The sequence below is a fragment of the Gambusia affinis genome, linkage group LG02, assembly GCF_019740435.1.
Source record: "Gambusia affinis linkage group LG02, SWU_Gaff_1.0, whole genome shotgun sequence".
NCBI lineage: Eukaryota > Metazoa > Chordata > Actinopteri > Cyprinodontiformes > Poeciliidae > Gambusia > Gambusia affinis.
This window is the reverse complement of record NC_057869.1, coordinates 18,748,131-18,764,097: the sequence shown is the minus strand read 5'-3', so window position 1 is coordinate 18,764,097 and position 15,967 is coordinate 18,748,131. Positions and strand designations below refer to the sequence as shown.

At 39.3% G+C, this 15,967-nt stretch overlaps 1 protein-coding gene across 3 annotated transcripts in view; it reads left to right on the top strand.

Annotated features, from left to right (window-relative positions):
- Positions 1-15,967, top strand: part of igdcc3 (immunoglobulin superfamily, DCC subclass, member 3) — a 70,414-nt gene that overhangs the window by 22,606 nt on the left and 31,841 nt on the right. For all 3 annotated transcript variants that reach the window (XM_044100560.1, XM_044100570.1, XM_044100551.1), the window contains exons 3-5: positions 13,286-13,430; positions 13,523-13,653; positions 14,164-14,301. In XM_044100560.1, coding sequence (XP_043956495.1) covers positions 13,286-13,430; positions 13,523-13,653; positions 14,164-14,301 — 414 coding nt within the window. The remainder of the gene's footprint in view (positions 1-13,285; positions 13,431-13,522; positions 13,654-14,163; positions 14,302-15,967) is intronic.

The window sequence follows — 15,967 nt, the reverse complement described above, 5'->3', positions numbered from 1 at the left end:
AGTCTCAACTCTCTGATCTGGACCAAACAACAAGTCTATCTACAGAAAGATGAACAACGTTGGGGTCCTTACAAAATAGATATGTTAGAGAATCAATGATAAAAAAAGACAAAACAAGTCTGCTTATCATTCTTGGCAGGATACATTGAGAAAAAAGATCCAAAATTATACATTTTCTATATCCACTTTATTCTTGTTGGGTTCAAAGGTGCTGCTGCCAATCTACAGCAGTCGGGAGGTGAGAGGTCAGGTCACCCTGCAGGTCACGAGACAATCACAAGTTGATACTAAAATACAAAACAATGGACCCACTCCCTCGCACCAAAGGGCAATTCTACAGTGACCTTCAAGACTCTGAGATTGGAAGGCCTAGTTTCCATCACCCTCATCTTAACTCCCTCCACAGACTCTATCAAATTCAAGTTGAGACTATGAGTGGGCTGCTCCAAAACATTAATATTACTCCCAGACAAAAGCTACTTGTTGTTGAAATTGAGCTGTTACTCTAAAGTATAACTTTTTCAGGGATATTAAGAAGTAGGCTAACCTGTATTCAGCCCCTGCTATAATTTTAGTACTCAAAACAAGCAAAAGCAATTGTGAAAAGCAAGTCTTTTTTGACTAATTGTTCCTTAGTTTTATTTAGCGCTTGGAATTTAAAATCTTTCAGATTTTATTCTTTTAAGAAACTTAAATTGTTGCTTCTTGTTTTAACTAGATGTGGCCTCAAACTAGACCTCTCAAAAAACTGCATCTGATGTTTACTGCAAAAAATACTGCTTACACCAGCAACCCCAAAGGATGTAGATTTGTGATAAACAGACAGCTTTGGAGTTTGGATCCCTGTTCCAAATCTGATGACAGATTTGTTTGTGCCGGTTGTTGACGGGCCCACGTTCTTGGAAGCTGTGATGTGAGGATTTGTAAATCAGCCCAGGCAGTGAGAGAGATAAATGCCAAGCTGGAGCTACACCTCTTAGGTCCGGCAGACCTGCCTCTTCTTTGGGCTTCTGTTGTTGTGCCTGTTGGTTGGGGGGCGTGAGATTTACACAGTTGCTCCAGTCGTTTGGGGGAGCCCCGTTTTAAAGGGCGCTGTGAGATGCAATGGAGTGCATGGGCTGGTTCCGCCCTGCTTCTTTTAGATTTCCCGTGGGAGTGCCAGATGCAGGGTCATCCATCTACCCCTGGGATCAGACCAACCCCCCTCAAAGTCACGGTCAGATGGACAGATAACACTGCATGTTGCACTCCCAGGGGGGGGGGGAAAGAAGGAAAAAAACACTGTCACAAAACATGGTATATTAATTCCTCTGAACTCGCATTCTCTCCACCAGCGATCTCTGATCAAGAAACAGTGATGGGAATCTCAGCAGCAATCTATCGCTCTCTCCTCAAAGTGGCCTCCCCTAACCAACAGTTGTCCTCTAATGAGGGGGAAGTAATGAGTGTCAGACTGAGGAGAATTGTGATGCCAAATGTCCAACCAGGTTGTTATTCAGTGCCACGTCTGTCTGAGGGCCTCACTCATTTCTGGCCTCACAAAACAGGGGGCGTAGACTGTCTAAAGAGGAATTTAATGGCATTTCCATTTGAATATAAATGTTATTGGACCTAAATGTCTTAAAATATCGCAAACTCCTAAACACAAACGAACAGTGAGGATTGAACAGTGTATGTTATAATTTACTGCAGTAAGAATACGGTAAATTAGCCGATATAATTCTTGCGAGCGTGAGCTCTCGCACAGTGGTAGATGATGGAAGAGGGATCTCATTTGAAATCCAAAGGAGATAATTGAATGCAGATGTATTGGTGATATTAATTAGATTTGTTGCCTCTGGGCAAATAGAGAATTGGTATTGAGAAGCCTCCTTTCCTGCAACAATAAGTTGAGGGAAGGAAAAGTGTCCACAGCTTTTTAAGGTACATTACTTTTGCCAATAAGTGCCTGGAGAATAATGGTTTTCAGAGCATATTTCCAGAACTGACAAAAAAGGATGCCATCATCATAAGCATTGTTCAGTGTGAGCTTGAATGCATTTATGAGAAAGGGAATGTGAATTTATTCCTCCACGGCTTATGAATTTGAGCACACTTAACAATAGCTTGCTGCTCCCTGAAATGCTCAAGAGAAATGAATTTCATTAACTTAAAACATTTATTCTCAGCTGTCAGGGAAGTTAAAGAAAAAAGGTGGGAAATCGTCAGCCTTTAGAGAACCAAAACCTGACCCACTAAGAATAGCTTCTGCTCCACATTTATCCAGTTTTCCTCTTTCCATTTATCATCTGTGCCTGAAAAACTAAATGAGATTCCCCTGCAAATCCTAAAAATGAAGGCTGTGCACCCAGCCACAAGACAAAAAGGTTTGAAGAACACAAAAACTTTGAAGTGTTGACTTCACCTGAAGATTCTTCAGATCTTAATCCAGTCAATCAACTATGGGATAAACAGTGCAAACAATCCAGCTCCATAGAAGTCCCTGCTCATAACTTGCAAGACTGACATAATCATCTGCAAACACAGCTCACCATCAGGTGCCTCAACAGATCAGAGCTGCTCTTGGAGCAATATTATATTTGAGAAGTGGCCATGGTGCTATGCTATAAAAAGTTTTGCCCTGTTTAAGAACATTTTGATAATTCCCACGAGTAGGTGCAGAGAAAAACTGTCAAATTCTCTTTGAAAATTCCTTATATTTAACATTGGGAACTGCATTGGAGCTCTTCTCATATTGGTTCAGTAAAAAGAAGCTCAGTTCTGAGCTTCAGTATTTTTATTGATGTTCTGTAAAGATCAATACATAAAAATAATTAAAAAAAACCACTAGACGAGTTACAGTAAAGTCTGGTTCACGATGATGAAAGAATTTCCAGCCTTTAAATTGTGTTTTTTTGTTTGTTTGTTTGTTTGTTTGTTTGGCCTTTCCCTGTTGGTAGTAAATATCACCATTTTCTAAACTTAACCAAGAATCCTGTTGGAAAAGAAACAAAACGAAGTTTGCCTTACAACAGCTACGTAGGAAACTCAACAGTGTGACCATTCTGTAAATCAGTTTGATCGGGATGTGGTGAGCTGGAGCACTGTATGCATAGTTTGTAAAAGTATATATATATATATAAAAAAAAACAAATCTGTGCCTTTAAGAAAATGCTCAGGCTGAGGTCAGTGAGAAACTTTCAAGGGACTTCATAGAACTTTATCCCTCTGGAGCTATCCCACATTCAATGTCCTTATTAAGATGGTAATCTGGAAGAGGAACAAATTAAGGAAGGGGCTGAGTTAAGAGGAGATCGAATTCTTTCAAGTAGAGGGTTTGAAGCTCCTGTAATGGGAGAATACTCTCATTCACTGAAGTGTCTCTTTCCCCAAATCCTTCCTTTTTGTGAGTTTTTGTATTCACTTTTTCCTGTTTCTGAGGAGAAGTGACCTTTTCAAAAAACCTCTAAAGATATTTTCTGGCATTATGCATACAGTGGCAATTTTAGTGATAAACTGACCTAAAAAAGGAAAACTTTAGTCATATTGAACGTCGGACAGTAATAACATAATTTACATTTTATTTATGTTTTCACATTACACATTAATCTTTTTTCATATTGCCAAGTTGCTCTGGTTTTGCTAGCAAATGAAATGAAAAGTGCTTTCTGCAGTAATTTCGACGGGTCATAAATTTTACTGATGTTTGGGAACATTACCATCAAAAGCATTTGGAACCACCACCAGCCCATAGCAAGCACATTGACTTCTTTTTGTCTTCCAGCTTTGATACAAACTTGGCAAGAGACTGAAGACAGCTGCTCTCATTAGTATCCCATCATCTCAATGGAATATTTCCTCCAAATGCTTCTGAAAATTATGTCCATATGAAAAACACAATATTGTCATTGTCAAATATTTGGCCTCTTTTACAGGGAATTTCACAGTAAAGATGTTACATTTATTACAAAGAGCTGCAGTTGGTTTTCATATCTCAAAAAAGTACATTTATATATATTTTTCAATTATTTATAAATAGGCTATGATATTCCAAATCCTCTTATTTCACAAGGCTATAATTAAGTGTTTTTGTCCTCACAGTGCCTAAGCATTATGCTCAAAATATGTCGCTGAAGGATTGTTATTACTCACATTTACTGAAAACTAAATAGCACATCTAGTTTTTGTATATCTGTGCAGGGTAAGAAGGGGAAAGGGCAAAGCGCCAGTGCTGCTCGCATTCTGAGCATGCACGACTCACATCGGTTAATGACAGGGACCATGCAAATTTCGTGTTGAAAAGAGAGACAGCTGCATTTGAAGGTAAACAAGATCATGTGATAGGCTGTGCGAGGATCACACTGAGCCCATGTTTGGAAAGCAGAGGAGATTTCTGAGCTTACTGAAGCCATCACCGACTGTAATGAGGAAAAGTTTGAAGATTTTAATGAGTTTTACAACCAGTGGGTCCTGAACCAATACAAATAAATGGCTTTTTATGCATTTCTTTTCTGTTGTTCTCACATATCAAATCCTCTAATAATTACTTGTGAGTCTTTGCATATTCAAACACTTATTAAACATGGTTTTCATTAGAAAAGAAGCCATATCAAAAGAGTTGGCAGGAAGAAACACTTATATGTCATTTTTAATCGTGTTTTTCTTTTTTGTCACCGTTGTCTGTTGTTTTAGCTCTTATTTCTGGTATATTTGCCTCCCTCTCTGCTCCCTCCTGTGGTTATCCGCTCTTCTTTCTCCTGTGCGTGTCCCTAATCTTACAAAGCCGTGACTGGAAATCATTTGAATAATCCCTTAATTTTCAGCATCTGTTGAGCTTTAATGGCTCTCCCTTTAATTAGGGTCTGCATGCTGAAGTGAGTGGAGGACGCTAAGTGTGAGATTTAGGTCCACTGTGAATGGTGGGAGCATTAAGGTGGGGGGGGGGGGGCTGTAATGGGCGGAGCAGGGGCCGGAGGAACGATGGATGGTAGTGTGCCACGGAGGAAGCTGATGGCGGTGCTGGAGCGAGGGGTGTGGTAGGCAGGACGAGGAGCTGAGGAGGCCCTGGCTTTGTCTCTGAGGCCGATGGGCTGGGTGAGGAGGGCCCGCGGAAAAAAAACAAAGCAGACATTGAGAAATGTGCCTCTCCATCATGTTATTGTGCTGCGTGCCATTATATCTGCCTACCTCAGCATCCTGCAAATTGATAATGCAACACGAAGAGCTACCTCTGTATTTACACTGCATAATTACACTGATTAAGTGTTTGTTCAGCGTTTGGCAGCCAGTATCGCAATGTTTGTTATGACAGTAATGGATACTATGTTGAAAAGCCTATATTTTACTTAGACATCAAATGGTTTATGGTCACAATGTTTTCCGTAATATCTATGCATGTAAGACATTTAAAATGCATGTGTTGGTTCCACCTACGCATGCCTTCCCAAGAGCATTACACAGTGACATTTTGTTTAATCACATCATGTCTGATTCAAAAAGGCTGCAATAGGCATCAGCAACCAGCATAATTTGGTTCTGAAAGATTTTGATTAATTGATTAAAAGCATGAGAGGAGATTTTCTAATAATGCATAATTTAAGTATGCGTTTCATGTCTAAGTCAGTGTAGGGGATTGAAATAAATTGTGCAGGAGTTGGGCTGTATGGTTTCTCTAATGGTCAGCAAGATTGGATCACAGCCTGATGATCTTGATTTAAATATGTACTAGAATTTATTTGTAAGGAATTCAATATTAGATACGAGTGAAAATGAATATTGTTTGGTGTCTCTGTTTTGTGATTTAGTAACCCATCCACCATGCCTCACAAAGACATAGGTGTAGAATGCAATATGTAGTAATATGAAGGTGTTTTACATATATATGTTTCAGCGTCTTGCATTAATCCCTCCTTCATAAGATTGCAGAAACAGACTTTTTGGACACGTCATTGTACGTTTACATTTTGGTGACTGTTGCAGTAGACCATCCACTGCATCAGCGCTTTAATCCTAGAAATGTTCTTCAGATGATAGATGACCACATGGCCACATCAAGTAGTAAACGCACTTCATGTGACTCGACTTGATGTTTCACAAAATGTTTTTCTTTTTCTGTCCATTTGGACATCTGTACAAAATCCTTTTAGGAGCAGCAACATATGGAGCAAGGTAAACTTTGCCTTAGAACAAATGAAGCATTTTTTGAGTAGGTATTTGTTTCCTTTTGCAGCCACACCCATTTCCTATAGCAGCCATCAGTCTTAACATGTTTAACTTGGAGCACACCAGCTCCATGCTATTGATCAACACAACACGCAGACAGTGACACCACTGCAATGCCTGATGCAGACGAACTTGCAACGCAAGCTGAAAAGGCAATTAAATTGTTCTCACACACATTGCGTTACTTGAGAGGGAAAATTCAAGTTCAGCTGGTTGAACAGTGAAATGAAGATTTGACGAGGTTTGATCAAGAGAGCAAGTTTGACTATTGAAGGGGGTAGAATTTTTTTATTTATCTGTGAACATTTCTGGAAGCAAAAACATTTTGTCTTGGTGTTTGATTGCATTGCTTTGGAGTCGACAACATGAGTGTTTGACTTGAAGGGTTACATTTTTTTATTGCACCCTAATAATTTTAATTGCATCCTAGTAGGTGGCATTAAAGACTGATTTGTTAAACTGCCTTTGAAAAGATAAAATAACAATATAACTTTAGATGATTTATCACAAAAGGACTCAACACAGTTTTTGTACCTTTGTTGTCCACAGGTGATAATTGTAAGTGCTTCAATGAAAGGAAACTTGACTTCTTCTCATTTTCAGGCTTGTGAATCGTAATCAAAACAATGTCCCTAACAATGCAGATAAGGTCATGAGTAGAGCTCTTATGTTCAGAAATAAGAAACCTGTTGGATATGAGGGGAAATGGCTTCAAGAGACAAGAGAAAATGTCCAGTTTTTTTGCATCGTACTGAATGACTGAGAATGTACACCAAGGGCAATCCAAGAGTGATATATTATCCAACAGTGGACAACACTAATCTACTCCTACCATATATCTTCAAAACAAACACCCTCATTATTTACCTTTATGTTCTTGTGATTCAAGTGTTAGTCCTCTTTGTTGTGTATTTGACTCGATCTTTTGAATTGATGTTTTATAACGGGTGATTAATTTTGAGTTTTATAAGGTCATCTGTAAAGGAACCTCACACACAAGTACAGATGATGAAATTGTGAGCCATTTTGGATGGTTACACATCTTAAATGATATTTTGGAAACATTTTTTGTTAATTTTTAGAGGTCATTTGTTATAGTTGTACTTTTGAATACAATCACTGTCCAGATACTGTGTGGGATCCAAACGGGTTCTTTAAGGATGTGCATTAATTAAAGGTGGACCAGTGTCTTTCTCCCAAAGCCAAATGGAGGCATTCCTCTCCATAAAGCAACACAAAGAGTAAAATGTAAAGGTTGAATGCCAGAAATAACTGTCAGGTCATGCCTTATAAATTTTACTACAGGTACATTGGCTTGGGTGCATTTACCATAAGTGGAAGCAATTGGTTTGCTTCCTAATCCCCGTTTTCATTTAAACATCTGCCACGTGGGCTCCCCTGGCAGATGTTCTGGTAAATTGATGCTTTTGCTCACGCAGGCTCTGATGCAGGAAGGTGTCATGGTGACAGTGCATTAAAGGGGGGGAGTGAGAGTGTGTCAGTGTGTGTGAAGCCCACCCTTCCTTAGATGATAAGCATTGCGCACCATAAACCAGCAGATGGATGACGGCGGTGCTCACGTATTGCACTGGGTGCACGACAGGAGAAGAGGTGGGGTCCCAATTGGGCAGTCTGCCAATAAAATATCATATCTACATAACAATGCTTTCTTCATGGCCCCGTCGCAGGGGTTGCTACTTCAAGGATGCCTGTTTTAAGGTTGTTGGAAGTCCAAGCTGTCCAAGCTGGAATTGCACCGTATACCTTCTCCAATATTTATTGGTTTCATTTTGCGTTTTATTCGTTTATCAAAGCAAAGCGAGTGCGGGTGCAGCAGTCCCCACCACTGCTTGAACAACATGTGCTTAATGATGTCACAGGCTTGAGAGGACTCGTGGGAGTGGAGTGAGGAGCGTGATCAAGTGCAGCGCAGATGTACGCTGGAGGTGGTTTGCAGGCGAAGAGTAGGAAGTACAATGACATTATAACACATCTAGCTGCAGGTTCGACTGCTGCTGCAGAACGTTTGTCTGCATGTGATAGGGGCATCATTACGTATGTCATATCAATGAATCATTCCCACCGCAGGAAGGAAAAACATCACCAGAGCTACAATATACATGAAAATAGATGATCTTCTTGGCTGATTTGGGTACGGCAGCATGCAGTGTTGCTGATAATGATGCAGGTATTTGATCTGTATGTTACCTAAGTGCCTCTGTGTTTGAGGCTGAGTAATAAAGATCATTACATTGGCTCATTAGGCAAAAAAACAAACCAATTCACAGAGGGGTAATTGAAGCAATCACCATTTAATCTGCATTTCTTCATTAAATAGATTGATCTTGGCGACATGAAAGTGCCTTTAATCCTCCAACTTTAGGTTTGGGTAAACATGACCTGGTTGTCGAGTTTAAACTTGAAATTCTTGAACATTACCTGCACATCACCACCCAACGTGGACTCGTCCACATGCATTTGTTATTAGGTCTTAGTTCCCACTTGCAAATATTCAGGCATGAGCAGCTGAAATTTCTTTCAGCCTGATTTTCAAGCGGATTTCTGCTTGATTCTGACTGCTTTTGTTTAATGTGAAACACCCAGCGGGACAGTCCCTTTCACTTTTGACAAAATCTGATTTACAGTGCAGCTACTTGTTGAAAACACCATGCTTCACACTTCCTGTCTGCAGCCCTTCCTCATATTATTCTCTCAATCATTCTTCTTTTGTCACAAACTGTCGAACATATGTTGAAGGAGCGATCTCCTCCCGGTGCACTTGTGTATGGGATTCTTTTTAGCATGCACCACGTCCATTCTCTCCTCTATTGCGGCAATTAGACCTGCTTCATTTCAGCCGGCGGCGTCACGCTGGTAGTGGACACTCTTTAATCATGTGTGAGTGTCTGTCAACAGAGAGCAAAGGAAGAGCAAAAAACAAAGGCTGAACAGGTCCAGTGGGGCCAGGTTTTGGGATGAGTGAGAGCGCCTCACTGTTCTTTCAGCGTAGGGGGGGTTGAAATGGTATGCTCCAGTCAAACCACCTCTGCACATTAGCATATGTTTATGTACGGTGGCCGTAGCTGAGCTTTATTTGTAGACTGATTTTAATCTTTAACAATAAAAGACTTAAACACACTGCAGATTATTCAACGCTGTTTTTCTTTACAGCTGGTTTACAGCAGACGGTTAACAAGTCTCCTTTCCTGTATACATTTATCCGTGTATGTTTCCCTATTGTGATTCTGACAATTGTGTCTGATTTTGTGAGAGGTTTGCAGGGGGTGAGGGCCTCTTAAAAAAACCCATGTTTTATGCATGAGGGCCAAGGGTGGGGCCCGCTAGGGGTGTGTGTCAGAGGACACACACAAGAGCCAAATCAGCGTGCCCCATGAGTACTTGGCAAAGATGCACAAGATGGCTCCTTTAGGCAGTGGTACTCTTTTTGTTCCTTAATGTTTAAGTGTGCCAGTAAATTCAGACATTACTGTACATTATATAAACCGCTGTTTTTGTGACTCACTCCTCTGCTTTAAAATCATCTTTAATATCCTTGCAAAATCCCATTGGTGAAAATTACAATTTGTTGAAATCAAAGTCTTCGAGCCAAGCATACAGCTTTGTTCATAATAGCTGTGAAAATGAAGCTTAGAACTGAAGTAGCTTTTATTTCAACACATTGACTATCCTGAAGAGAAATGGCGCGACATTTTGTAGAGTGATGAAAGCAAAATTGCTCTGTTTTAGGCCACAGGCGACCCCCCAAACACTGACTTCAAACTGTGCAAGCATGGTGGCTTAGGCATCATGCTAGGGGGGATATTTCTCAGACTATGATGTTATCAGTTTAAATGAACCAAATTCTTGTAGAGGTCACATTGTCCAATGCCAAAGAGAAAATACTGATTTGATTTGGAGTAGACTGTGTTTTATAATTCATTTAACTATAAAGAAGCACAAACTATTTCAAGAGTTTTATGTTAAAGACACAGCTTTGAAACAGCTGTATTTTTGCCCGGAGGACTTTGACTGCATGCCTACCCATGTATCTCCATTTTTTATCAGCACCTTCGGAAGTGTTGAAATAACAAACCGTTCCTCCAGACTTTGCCTCAGGCACAGTTTTGCAGTGGGTTAACCAGAAAGTAATACAAATGGCTTCTGTAAATATAGCGAAATTTATTGGCAATGACTTTTGGGTTTTACCATAGTTCCAAGTGGTAGATGTAACAAAATATTTGATTATAACAGAGATGACCACATTTATTTTAGGACCTGTTCAACGTGATTAACGGTCAAGGTCTGATCAGATACAGCCTTCAACAGCAAGTATTGCTCAAATGTATTCGATAATCACACTCATAACGCTGGTAAACATGCTTGGACAATAAATAGATGCTTAAAATTTATCAGGTTTTATGACAAAATAATATACAAAACTGAAGGGAGAGGTTTAATATTTCTGTCTCATTTCCTCCTGAACCAGCTTCCACGCCGAGTGCAGAAGGAACGATTAAAGTTAAAAGTTGATTTATTTTTTTTTTATGCATTTTTAGATCATAACTCTTGTCATTCTTCTAAAGACCTTGGCTGTGGAACAACCTCCTACAAAGCATTTCTCTGCTTTTACACTTTCTTCCTCTCTCTAAGGATTTACACTATAATCCTCCTCATGAGTTTTTTTTTATCTGTTCTGTCCAAGATTATTCTATTTTATCTAGTTGTATACTGCACTTACTTTCTCCACAAAGTACACTTTGTGGATATACTGCACAAAGTGCATCCACTTTCCACTTGGAAACTGATACACACCAACAGGGGCGCTGCCAGGAATCTTGGCCCCCATGACAAAAATGAGATTGGGTCCCCCCCTTGTGCAACTATTGTTAGTTTCTTGAGTCTATCTGACCCATCAAAAGCATCACAATTTTAAAGGCTTTCAACTGCCTTGCTTTTGTTGATCCAATACTGATACTAGCACAATATTTACTGTTAGTGAATTTTACATGCAATAGTCCACAAACTGCATGCAAATAGGTTGCTTAATTTTTTTTATTGGATGTGTTTTCTTTAAAATTGGAATTGTTGAAATCAACCATTTGTCCGTCCATCTATCTATCCATCTATCAGTCAGTCCGTTCTTGTGGGATTGGTCTCCCATCACTGTGCAAGAGACAGGATACACTCGGACAAGTTGCCAATCCAATTACAGTATCAACATCTTACAAAAAACAGTTTTCCACAAGTATTTAGTGAAAAACCTTTTGCCATGAACCCTTTGGATTTCCTTGGAAATTTTGACTGATTAAAATCATGTCTCATTTAAAAGATCTAGCGATCCAGAGATTATATAGTTTATCACTAACAATACTGTTTACTTTGTTCTAGCTTTGAAGTAGACGGTATATTGGCATCATGCAGAACAGAAAGAGACACTATCTTTGAATGAAATGAATAAATAAACATTAAAAAAAGTAAATAAATATATAAACTGAAATTAAATAAGGGAAGTTTGAAAAATGTTGCCCAGGAACAATTAGACTATAATCAATTTATTGTCGAATGTTTTGAACAAAATAGCTCTAAAATTGGTCAAATGTCTTTCTTTTATGTCAAAACTCCACAGTGCACGGTGTGAGCAGTAAAAAGAGAGATTTGCAAATCTTTTCTCTCTCTTTCGTCTCTTCACCTTAGCTGTTCCAGGCAGACAGCCACCCACCCATAGTCTGGTTCTGCTAAAGTTTCCTCCTTGTTTGAAATAAGAGGATGTTTATTTTTTCGCTTCACTGTTGCCAAGCACTGCACAAAAGGGAATTGTTGTGTTTTTCCTCTGTAATATAGCAAGGTCCTGACCCTGCTATCTAAATCGCCCTGAAATGACTTCTCTTACAAGTTGGTGCTATATAAATAAGATTGCATTGAATTAATTTTCATTAGAGCTCCTGACATCCATCGCGAGACCTAAGGTCAAGTCATGTTGCAGAATGCCACTCTTCTCATTAAGCTGCCATATGAAATAATTAGAGTGTCAGACTTTGCTACAACACTGGTGCCTCTTTGCTCTAAAGTGTGCTACTTTATGTGAACTATTTCTCCCTGGCTTGCCTGCTTTCAACTGCTGACCTTTCTGTTTGCACTTCAGCATTTATGCAAATACTTTTGAATTGAAATGACATAACACTGCTATAGTTAAGTTAATGTCAATATCAATTATTAGCTTTAAAGCATAAACTGTTATAATACAGTGCACAAAAGAGATTGGGTCATACACACTAAACAAGACGATAAAACTTTCAGACATCAAATAGCAACACTTTCTGCTTTCTCTTCCTGCGGCTGATAAATTAATGTAGGCTCCATGTTGGAGCAAGAGGTTATGATATAATAAGGGGTTCCGGAACGTCCTGTTGTAACACAGTAACTACATTAAAATAAGTCGTCCTTCGTCCAAGTTAATTATGGCTGACATTTAAAAGAGGCCACTCCTGTTGAAGCAGGTGGGAGAACTGAGAGAGGAGTGGGCCTCTCTCTAATTGAGTTTACCGCTTGCTCCAACTCTGATTATGCTTTTGTTCTGTGGTGAGTAGATATGTGAAGTGCAGCTGAATGAGGCTCTCAGTAGGGATATTGATACTGGTTTTGTTATTATGGTATCTGTATCTGTTTCTTTATTGGCAAGCAATTTGAAAGAAAGCTGGGGAAAAAAAGTTGACCTACATAGTAAATATGGCAGAAAATCCATATGTTTGCGTCTGTGTTTTAAGTACAGATCGCTGCCTGCAACAAAGTCAGTAAATTTCAAGAAAAATATTTTGTCATTTCTGAATACTTTTCACATTTTCTTCCAGGCTTGTTTTGTTAATTCAGATTTACATGACATTATGCTTCAATGACTTATGGTTTCAATTGCTTCCACATCTTTTTGTAGCCTCAGACTACAGAATACCGATATCAGGACTCAATGGGGACCACGCCATCTGTTGCTGGACTCCATGCTCCTCTCTGTAATCACAGGGGCTTCTTGCTCTGAAGCTGTTTTATAATAGTATGGCCTAAAATCTTGTTCTCCCCTCATTCTCCACAGCTATGGCAGACTTCCATGTGCAGCCAGAGTCGGTGCATGCTGAAGAGTCCGGCGTGGCTCGATTCCAGTGCCAGATCCATGGTCTGCCAGAGCCGGTTATTAGCTGGGAAAAAGACAGACGCCCAGTGGACACTACAAATGAGAGGTTGGGCTGAGCATGGCCTGAGGTCGTCTTTCAAACAGTATTACTTTTTATCAACGTCCTTCACCTGACATCATACTCTTTCTCTCGTGTAGATATACACTGCTACCAACAGGTGTGCTGCAAATCACAGGAGTGCGTGAAGAGGACAGCGGAAAGTTCTGCTGTGTGGCACACAACAGTGCTGGAGTAAAACACAGTGCAGAGGCTCTCCTAACTGTTTCAGGTTGTTATTACTTGCAGACTTTTCTCTCACATGCTACGTTTTCTTCTCACCATAAAAACTCCTAATTAAGCAATATTTTCTACTTTTACCGTTCTTTGTGTACACATTGTGTTAATGCATCACATAAAAATTCTAGGGAAATACGTTGACATTTTTAGCAAAGAGGTGAGAAAATGTGAAATAAAAGCTTTGATAAAGTGCTGTAATTCAATACACATCAATATTGTTGAAAAGTTTATGTTTTTCAGTAATTAAATTCACAAAGTGAATTACTTTCGTTCATTACAGAGACATATGATTTCAAAACTTTATTCTAAATATTCTAAATTATTCTTAATTAAGGTGATTTTTCCACCTACAAACAATAACTGCACCAGACCAATGAAAACATTTTTGATTCAGAAATATGGGCTTACTGAAAATTTTGCATTCAGATTTATTGTGACTGTATATTTAACTAATTAACAAAAAAGTAATGAAAAGATACAAACTTCTGCTCTTTTCTTGCAGGCTCTCAGTCGTCTGTTTACAAAGAGCCTATGATTCTGGTCGGCCCGGAGAATCTTACCCTCACTGTTCACCAGACCGCCATCCTGGAGTGTGTTGCCACGGGATATCCTCGCCCCATTGTGTCTTGGAGCAGATTAGGTGAGAACAATACCTCATCAAAGCACAGAAAAGGCTGCAGAAGTGATACACTCTGCACGTTTTTATTTTGAGGAATTATCTGCTAAGATGAAGTACATTTTATTCAGCTGAACCGCAAGGGGCCACGTCCTGGTGGGTTTGTTTATCCCTGGTTGCCCCGCTCCGCGTAACACACATGTGTACACAGAATACGTTTCAGACAGTAAATCTATTGTGTATACACAAGGCAATGGGACTCAACATTAAGCCTCAGGGCTAAACATTACGCTTGACTCTGTACTGATAAATATGTGCTTCATCTCCTCATGAAGTTGAACCTCTCTTCGAAGCGCAGGAGAGCCTCTGAGTAATTGCGGTGAGGTGCTGAGCCAGATACAATTAGTTTCTCCTCCCTACATGTTTTTTTCACCCTCACTATCACTCAGAGTCTGTCTCAGCCAATTGTTCAGCCTCCTATCTGTTTTTTTTAAATCTATTATCCCATCTGATTTGCTATCCTAAATGTAAATTGCTGCCCCTCCCAAGAAGTCAGCCGTAATCAGATTGACAGCATTGCCTTGTGCAATGCTGCCAGAATGAAATGCTAACACGATGGGATTTGTGTGTATTAGATTATAGAAGGGAGACTTGGAAAGGCAGCAAAACGAATCTGATAGTTTCACATCAGTCACTCCTTAATGCTGGAGTTAGTTTGTTGCTATTCATTGAACAGCACCACCTGCTAGCTTGTGCTCCGTCTTTCCTGACACTAAATTAATTAGTGGTTGGCAGAGGGAAGGTAATTAAGTGGAGTAAAGGGAAGGGAAAAAGGAATACATGCAGTGCAAATAAAACAAAAAATGTTTTTCTTGAGACAAAGGTCCAGTGAATCGTTAGTTCTTTCTGTATGTAGGTGATAAAAATCAATAAAGCAGATTTTCTCAAATCCAGACTACAGTCAGGAAGTTAACAGTGTAGAAATGATGTACGGATGAGCAGAATTGGACACATAAAATTAGGGAAAACTGTAACCACAAAGCAGTATCAGCAAACCTATTCAACCAGAGGATTTTGACACAAAGAGGAAGCTCTTCAAAATTTGCTTGCTGTTTCTATAAACTCCTCTCACAGCACAGAGGCATGTTTTGAGTTTACTGAAGTCTTTGTGTACCCATATGTGGTGAGTCAGATTGACAGAACTCCGTGTGCTTTAGAATATTGTAGCAGCTTAATAAAACAAATTTAACCCTTTGTTGGAGCAGAGAAGACTGGCCAGAAACTCAGGGAACAAAATCTAAATTGTCAAAGTGTCCTGGGTATATTTTCTGAGGAAGTTTGATAGAACACAAACACAGAACTATTGATACTCTTTAAATTTATGTGTTAAACTTGCCAGTTTCCTTAGTTTTTTTGGGATTTTTCAGGGATTGACAGAAACATTAAGTTAACAGAATATCCAATTTAGTGATTTTTTTACTGACTTTTTTGAGTGAAATATTGGTTTGTTTTTCAAGATAAACCAAGAAATCGTGTTACTGTTTTTAAAATGAATTTTGTTCATTTCATTGTGTTTATTTGAGTTGGTGAAGAAGGACATTGTTTATTAAAAACATCTTTGAAAAACTCAAATCTAAATGATCTGCAGCCAAGGATGATTTTCAATGTTTTTCAACTTGCCTGACGGTAC